The 10,000-nt window shown below is 45.4% G+C and overlaps 1 protein-coding gene across 1 annotated transcript in view; it reads left to right on the forward strand.

The window, feature by feature from the left end:
* The window catches only part of sh2b3 (SH2B adaptor protein 3), a 48,724-nt gene that overhangs the window by 9,526 nt on the left and 29,198 nt on the right, over positions 1–10,000 (forward strand). The window contains exon 3 of the mRNA XM_053674608.1: positions 7,596–8,438. Coding sequence (XP_053530583.1) covers positions 7,596–8,438 — 843 coding nt within the window. The remainder of the gene's footprint in view (positions 1–7,595; positions 8,439–10,000) is intronic.

Raw genomic sequence — 10,000 nt, forward strand, 5'->3', positions numbered from 1 at the left:
TGTTCATGTTGATGTTGTTGATGTTGGTGTTCATGGTGTTGATGTTGGTGTTCATGGTGTTGATGTTGTTGATGTTGGTGTTCATGGTGTTGATGTTGGTGTTCATGTTGATGTTGTTGATGTTGGTGTTCATGGTGTTGATGTTGGTGTTCATGGTGTTGATGTTGTTGATGTTGGTGTTCATGGTGTTGATGTTGGTGTTCATGTTGATGTTGTTGATGTTGGTGTTCATGTTGATGTTGTTGATGTTGGTGTTCATGGTGTTCATGTTGATGTTGTTGATGTTGATGTTGTTGATGTTGGTGTTCATGGTGTTGATGTTGGTGTTCATGGTGTTGATGTTGTTGATGTTGGTGTTCATGGTGTTGATGTTGGTGTTCATGTTGATGTTGGTGTTCATGTTCATGTTCATGGTGTTGATGTTGGTGTTCATGTTGATGTTGTTGATGTTGGTGTTCATGGTGTTGATGTTGGTGTTCATGGTGTTCATGTTGATGTTGTTGATGTTGGTGTTGATGGTGTTGATGTTGGTGTTCATGTTGATGTTGTTGATATTCATGTTCATGTTCATGTTGATATTCATGTTCACGTTGTTGTTCACCAGCATCAACTCAACAACGTGATCTTTGTTTGTCCCGTTTGCTTCGCGTCTGATCTCTCGTGCAAAATAATCCAGAAACAAATCGTGCCTCTCCTGTTCGTATTTGTATGTGTTTAGATCACATTATCGGTTCCTTATCTGTTTCCTTATCTGTTCCTTATCACTCAGAGGGTTGGACGACCCCTAGGACCCTTATTTTGCACATCATATCCTTCACATGTCAACACGCACCTCGTTCTGAACCTCACACACTGCTGACATCAGTGTGCACAGCGTGTGTGTGTGTGTGTGTGTGTGTGTGTGTGTGTTTGTGTTGCTAAGGCAGGGCTGGGTTTCCTGTCTCTGTGACCACTACCTCACGCTTTCTCTCTGTCTGTCTCTCTCACACACACAAACGCTCACTGTACATGTATTTCTCTAGTTCTCTGTCACACTCTGGGTGTGTGTGTGTGTGTGTGTGTGTGTGTGTTCAGCAATAAGAGCTCTTCTGCACTGAAGAATCAGAGCCCAAGAAATGTAAGATGTTTGTTTGTTTGTTGTTGCTGTGATACACTCGCTCTTGGTCTGTGTGCGTCTGTTCTGCAACACGTGAACAAGATGTATGATAAACATGCGCAAAATATGTCTTGAACCACAGCGCTGTCGAGTTCTGGTCTGTGATTGGTCAGGAGGTGGTGATGAGTTTTCTAGGACAGCGGCTCTGACGGTCGCACAGGTTTATATTAATGCACTCGCTCTGATACGTCATGGATACGTTTCTACGGTAACGGCTCGTTCAGAGACGCTTGTACGGCAGACCCTCAGTGTAGCTTTCATAGCGCCACCTTCAGGACAGAGGAGTTTACTACAAGTCCTATTGACCTGGAGAGAGAGAATGGAGAGCGACTGGTGAAGGAGCAGCTGTTTAGAGCTGCTGTATCGCTCTTCCACCGTTCACGCGTCGTTTACTGGTCCACCTCTCTCCTTTCCTGGAGGTTTGTGGGCGTGGCTTAATGCAAATCAGCTGTGTCGTCGATGCTCTGTGACGCGCTTTATAGTTACGCACAGCTTTAGTAACACTCTGATAAACGATGCCCAGTCTCTGTTGAAGTGACGGTAAATCTGCCGGGGATTAATTTATCTGTGTGTGTGACTCCGCCCCTGCTGTTCAGTTTTATACAGACTTATAAAAAAATCTTTGACTGCTCGCCATGAACCTGACGTCATTTCACTGAAAAGTGAACCAGAGTTGGCAAAACGAAACAGTGCTGTGTGTGTGTGTGTGTGTGTGTGTGTGTGTGTGTGTGTGTGTGTGTGTTGCCGTGATAACTGCAGTGGTATAAATAGGGCGCCCCAGACAGGACTTCCACTCATGCTGATAATACAGTGTGATTTAACACGCGTGTGTGTGTGTGTGTGTGTGTGTGTGTGTGTGTGTGTGTGTGTGTATACACTGATGTAGTATAGGTGTCACACATTTCTGTGGTGATCCTGAACTTGAACCTGAAATGTGCATGGTCTGTATTTGAGATTTTGGCTGTAAGCGGAACGAGCGAGCAGACATGTGGAAAGACCGCGCGCTAAAAAAGGGTCTGAAAAAGGAATGAGAACTGAAATAAGGAACTTCTAAACCTTCCCTTCCCTGTATATTCTGATGTTCAGTGCGAACGTTATCTGAAGATACTCTCGAGCTGCTTCTGTGTGATTTGACGCCGTGCGGGACCGGTCAGATCAGCGGATGAATGGGCAGCGCGCAGGTGTTCTTATTAAAGTGGCCGCTTTATTCACTGGATCCGAATATTCTTAAAATGCGTCCACATGTCCCTAAGGATACTGCTACCTTAATCATCACTTGTGATTTTGGAGGTACAGTCTTCGTGGTGTGTGTGTGTGTGTGTGTGTGCTGAGTCATGTTCCATGTTCAGGCTGGATGTGCTGATAGACCGGTGGCACTGGAGGCCCGGTGAAGGGGAGTCAGAAGCACGTGCTTCTTCTGTGACTGTGAAGGGGTGTGTGTGTGTGTGTGTGTGTGTGTGTGTGTGTGTGTGTGTGTGTGTGTGTGTGTGTGTGTGTGTGTGTTTGTGTGTGTACTGACAGGGTTTGTTGCTTGAAGTTGATGCCACCGTGTTCACAGATAAGATGTGCATATATGAGTGTGTCTTCTCATCTTCTGCGTTGATGACTTTCTTCATGTCTAAGTGCTTTTTGGAGAACATCCAGGACAAAATCTGATAAAACCACTTCACTTTAAGATTCACCATCAAACACCAGCATTCTCCATCGAACACCATCATTCACCATCACACACCAACATTCACCATCACACACCAACATTCACCATCACACACCAACATTCTCCATCACACACCAACATTCACCATCACACACCAACATTCACCATCACACACCAACATTCTCCATCACACACCAACATTCACCATCACACACCAACATTCACCATCACACACCAACATTCTCCATCACACACCAACATTCACCATCACACACCAACATTCTCCATCAAACACCATCATTCACCATCACACACCAACATTCACCATCACACACCAACATTCACCATCAAATACCAGCATTCTCCATCAAAATACCATCATTCACCATCACACACCAACATTCTCCATCACACACCATCATTCACCATCAAACACCATCATTCACCATCACACACCAACATTCACCATCACACACCAACATTCACCATCAAACACCATCATTCACCATCACACACCAACATTCACCATCACACACCAACATTCACCATCACACACCAACATTCACCATCACACACACCAACATTCACCATCACACACCAACATTCACCATCACACACCAACATTCTCCATCACACACCAACATTCTCCATCACACACCAACATTCACCATCACACACCAACATTCACCATCAAATACCAGCATTCTCCATCAAAATACCATCATTCACCATCACACACCAACATTCACCATCACACACCAACATTCTCCATCAAACACCATCATTCACCATCACACACCAACATTCACCATCACACACCAACATTCACCATCAAACACCATCATTCACCATCACACACCAACATTCACCATCACACACCAACATTCACCATCACACACCAACATTCTCCATCACACACCAACATTCACCATCACACACCAACATTCACCATCACACACCAACATTCACCATCACACACCAACATTCACCATCACACACCAACATTCTCCATCACACACCAACATTCTCCATCACACACCAACATTCACCATCACACACACCAACATTCACCATCACACACCAACATTCACCATCACACACACCAACATTCTCCATCACACACCAACATTCTCCATCACACACCAACATTCACCATCACACACACCAACATTCTCCATCACACACCAACATTCTCCATCACACACCAACATTCACCATCAAACACCAGCATTCTCCATCAAACACCATCATTCACCATCACACACCATCATTCACCATCACACACCATCATTCACCATCACACACCAACATTCACCATCACACACCAACATTCTCCATCACACACACACATTCTCCATCACACACCAACATTCTCCATCACACACCAACATTCTCCATCACACACACACATTCTCCATCACACACACACATTCACCATCACACACCAACATTCTCCATCACACACCAACATTCTCCATCACACACCAACATTCTCCATCACACACCAACATTCTCCATCACACACCAGCATTCTCCATCAAACACCGTCATTCACCATCACACACACCAACATTCATTATGGAAATGAATATAAACTTTTTTTCCATTAAACACAAGCATTCATTAGGGTGAAAACAGGATGTGAGGTCTGGGACATATGATGGTGTGGTGTTTGTGATGTATTGAACACATGATGGTGTGGTGTTTGTGATGTATAAAACACATGATGGTGTGGTGTTTGTGATGATGTATTGAACACATGATGGTGTGGTGTCTGTGCTGGTGTTTGTGATGTATAGAACACATGATGGTGTGGTGTCTGTGCTGGTGTTTGTGATGTATAGAACACATGATGGTGTGGTGTCTGTGCTGGTGTTTGTGATGTATTGAACACATGATGGTGTGGTGTTTGTGATGTATAGAACACATGATGTGTAGAGGGTTAAATTTGATTGGTTAGTGTAAATGCTACTCAGTAGCGTGGCACTTAGCAGTCAGCACGACTGATGGAAACCTTTAACATGGCTGGTGGTGTTTCATAAAAATGGGTCACTAAATGATGATGGTGCAGTGTGGTTTCAGCGTTATGCTTGGTGCGCGTGTGCGCGTGTGTTTGTGTGTGTGTGTGTGTGTGTGTGTGTTCGTGTGTGTGCGTGTCTCAGAACACTGCAGAATTGTAAGCTACTTTAATCTAACAGAACCTATTTTATGTCCTAATACAATCGGAATAATCACGATTAAAGCATTACAAACACACCTCTGAGCATGAAAGTTTATAAAAATCATTTCATTTAATTGTTAATCGATGATAATTGCTTCAAGGAGACTGTGTGTGTGTGTGTGTGTGTGTGTGTGTGTGTGTGTGTGTGTGTGAACAAACCGTAGGAGTTATGTTTCTGATTGAAGAACTGGTTTCATTATTATTATTGTGTGTGTGTATGTGTGTGTGTATCTGAACTTTACCTTTATCTAAGAAATCATTTTTTCATTCACTCATTACATCAAAGAGTCTTTCTGATCTTTCTTCTGTTCTCCGACAGCCATGTGAAGTAACCATAGGCAGATTAACCATTGACTTCCTCTGAGCGAGTGTGTGTATCTATCTGTGTGTGAGTGTGAGTCATTCTAATACTGCACTGGCTTGTCTGTGCGTGATACTGAGAACACTCTGCACTTCTGTGGTCAGTGGAACTGATGATTAAATTCCTCTTCATTCATAGACAGCACGCCTTACGCATGTAGCACTCTGTTATACCAACATCTGCATAACGTGTGGCAGTGTGCAACGTCTAAAGCCAATACTGATGCACTTAATGAAGTTACACTGTGCTGTCAGTCTGTATGACACGGTGTAACACGTTTAGACTCTCAACACATCCACAGACACCATTACATGGCAACATTATCCATCAGACACCAACATTTACAATAATACACACATTCACCATCAGACACAAGCATTCACCACCAACATTCATACACACCAACATTCATACACACACACCAGCATTCACCACCAGCATTCATACACACCAACATTCATACACACCAACATTCATAAACACACACCAGCATTCACCACCAGCATTCATAAACACACACCAGCATTCACCACCAGCATTCATAAACACACACCAGCATTCACCACCAACATTCATAAACACACACCAGCATTCACCACCAACATTCATAAACACACACCAGCATTCACCACCAACATTCATAAACACACACCAGCATTCACCACCAACATTCATACACACCAACATTCATAAACACACACCAGCATTCACCACCAGCATTCATACACACCAGCATTCACCACCAGCATTCATACACACCAACATTCACCACCAACATTCATACACACCAACATTCACTACCAACATTCATACACACCAACATTCATAAACACACACCAGCATTCATAAACACACACCAGCATTCACCACCAAACAGTAATATTCACAATAAAACCACTAACATTTGTCATCAAGCACCATCATTCACCATCACACAATATTCACCATGAAAACACGAACATTCTGCATCAAACACTACCGTTCATCAACATACACAACATACACCAGAATTCACCAACATTAATCACCACATACCAACATTCACCATCAAAATACCAACATTCACCATCAAAATACCAACATTCACCATCAAACACAAGCATTCACCATCAAACACTAACATTCACCATCAAAATACCAACATTCACCATCAAACACCAACATTCACCATCAAACACCAACATTCACCATCAAAATACCAACATTCACCATCAAAATACCAACATTCACCATCAAAATACCAACATTCACCATCAAACACAAGCATTCACCATCAAACACAAGCATTCACCATCAAAATACCAACATTCACCATCAAAATACCAACATTCACCATCAAACACTAACATTCACCATCAAAATACCAACATTCACCATCAAACACCAACATTCACCATCAAACACCAACATTCACCATCAAAATACCAACATTCACCATCACACACTAACATTCACCATCAAAATACCAACATTCACCATCAAAATACCAACATTCACCATCAAAACACCATCATTCACCATCAAACACTAACATTCACCATCACACACTAACATTCACCATCACACACTAACATTCACCATCAAAATACCAACATTCACCATCAAAATACCAACATTCACCATCAAAATACCAACATTCACCATCAAAATACCAACATTCACCATCACACACCAACATTCACCATCAAACACAAGCATTCACCATCACACACCAACATTCACCATCAAAATACCATCATTCACCATCAAACACCAACATTCACCATCAAACACAAGCATTCACCATCAAAATACCAACATTCACCATCAAAATACCATCATTCACCATCAAACACCAACATTCACCATCAAAATACCATCATTCACCATCACACACTAACATTCACCATCAAACACCATCGTTCACCATCAGACACAGAACATGTAGAGCTCAAAGCACCTCAGCTGTAACATGCAGCAGTGTATGAAGTGCAGGTTGGACCCTACACTTTGCTGAATTGGCGTTTACACACACGTGTACTCATTTCCATGTAGAGATTGCTGTTTGGTGATCCGTCTGAATGTTTTTTAGATCTTGTGACGGTGCACTGATCGTTTCCTCCTCTGACAGTTTCACTTCTGATTTTTGAGCAGATTGAATAATCTCTGCAGTCTCTGTGTTCTCTAACTCAGTTCTGTCTCTGCGTCTCCCTGCACACAGTGTTTCTCAGCTGTGCTGGTTACTGCAATGAATGGCAACACTATCGAGGAGGCCCCGAGCAGCATAGCGCCCCCTTGTGGCTGGAGGGAGTTTTGCGAGCTTCATGCGTGTGCCACAGCGCGAGAGTTAGCGCAGCATTACCGCCGTTTTGCCGGAACTCGACCGCCGCACGATGTTGTTTCTCCGGAGAAATTCAGCAGGCACTTCAGCGCCATCTTCCAGCACCACTTCCGGCAAGAGGTGGCCAAAGAAGAAGCCCCGCCCCCTCCCGTGACTGGCCGTGCATGCTCCTTTTCTGGAGTGCTCGATTACCGGGAAGCAGGTCGACCAGTGGGTGGAGCCTCATTCGTCATTTTGCCACCAAAGCTGGAGCGGGAGCAGCCGCTGCAAAACTTCACTACACACAGGCCACTTGGTCACTCCCAAGGGGTGGAGCTTGCTGAGAATTACGCCCCTTCGTCCGTTTTGCCACCCCCCTCACGTGTCAACGTCTTTTCTCAGATCGGACGAAGCGTGTGCCAGTTCTTCAAGAAACGCTCGTCGCGTGAGGACTCGGTCCATGACAGCTCCGGGGACGAGTCGGAAAGAAGAAGCGGGGCTTCGGGGTCAGCGGAACACTCCTCAGCTACAGCGCCGCGTAGTGGCATACAGCTGCTGAGCCGCCTGAAGAATCACAGCACAAAATGGCGGCAGGATACAGGAAGCGTGTGCAAGGAAGGACATTTTAGCTACCTGGAGGTAAATGACACGATTTCGGACACGGCCCCACGCTGGATGCGCTGCCGCCTGCTGGTCCGGAGGACAAACGACAGGTTGGAACTTCAGCTCTACAGCCCGCCCAAGGTAAGAGTCACGGACCTAGCAGAAATTCCAAACATTTATTCTGCACCCTGTATGTGGTGCGAGTGACGTTAATGTTTAGAGGTGGACGGGAGCGGGGTGTTTGGGTTAAAGGAGGACTTAACGGGTGTGTGTTCCCGTCCGCCCAAGGTCATGTACTTACTGAGGGCACACTTACTGAGGCTGTGAGCAGGAATCGAGTGCAGCATGCGGGTTCCGGTATACATTTATCAAGCGTGGTCATTAGAATATTAGGCCACGCCCATTAGGCCGGTCTCAGATCAGGCGATGGTGTGTAGGCGTATCCACGATGGAATAAACCACCGCATCATCCCGGCGGATGCTTCATCCCGTACGGATGGATTCATGTTTATTTATTTACTTAGTTGTTTTGTTTAATGTTTATTTAACCCGGCACATTGAGACAAAAAATTCTAACACTGCCCCTAGACTACTGCTATATATGATCTCTCTCTCTCACACACACGCACACACACACTCCTACTCTCTGAGGGGTGTAGCTGCTGGTCATTTTAGTAGCCAATCAGATGTAGGGGGTCATGGCTAGATCCAGATCCTGATTGGACGATAGTCAATGAGGAATCTTGGCGGACTTACTGACTTTTAACTTCTACCATATAAGGCAAAAGAGCTGCAGCACTCACACATACACTCACACACACTCACACACACACACACACTTGTTGAGAGCACCCATTCATTCACACATGCATCACTAAAGCGCTTCACGACCTCCACACCTCGCCGTGCCTTTTAAACATGTTCTTTCTCCTCACACAGACTGGGAAAAGTGTTCAAACGCTGGAAGTGTTTACGTTTCGGTTGTGTTTGGGGGAAAAAGCAGAACAAGCAGAAAGTGTGAGGTGGAAGTGAGTGTGTGTACATGAATACGACTGAAGGGCAGGTATTAAACCCCGTCTGCTTCTGTAAGAGTAATACTAACGCACTGACGAGTGAAAGCGTCTCGGCGTGACGACGTGCCGCGATTGTGGCGAAGCCTCGTGTTAAATATCCGTCCGAAGCCGGCCGCTTTTATCCGGCGTTGTACTCGCGCTTCTGCTTTTTATCCATCTCCAGCTACGTTTAATGCAACGGCCGGCCGCGCCGCTGAGAAAGAGCACGCTCGTCGGATTATTTTCGACACGCGGCGGATTAAAAGCAGTCCGAGGTTTATCTTTAGCCGCGCTGACCTCCGGCTTGCAGCTGCAGCCGCGTTCAAGCTTCCTGTTGATCCGAGATCAGTTTCACGTCTCACGCGGCCGATCGTCCGCGCCAGGAGGAGAGGTGAGGAGCGCTGACCCCAGATCAGCCCTCGATCGAGGATGTCCCCTCCCCCCATCCCCCCGGAGCGCCGGGAGAGGAAGAAACAGGAAGCTGCTGCGGGTCTGATGATTAGCGCTTGTGTTCCAGGGAAGTGCTAGCTCAGCACGTGGAGACAAAGCTCGAGCTCTGCGTCCGATTATAATCCGATCAGCCGCTGTCCGATTCACCCCGCTTTAAACCGCGGTGCAGCTTCGTTCTGGTCCGAATGAGAGAATGAGAGG

This window comes from Ictalurus punctatus, chromosome 22 (genome assembly GCF_001660625.3).
Source record: "Ictalurus punctatus breed USDA103 chromosome 22, Coco_2.0, whole genome shotgun sequence".
Classification (NCBI taxonomy): Eukaryota; Metazoa; Chordata; class Actinopteri; order Siluriformes; family Ictaluridae; genus Ictalurus; species Ictalurus punctatus.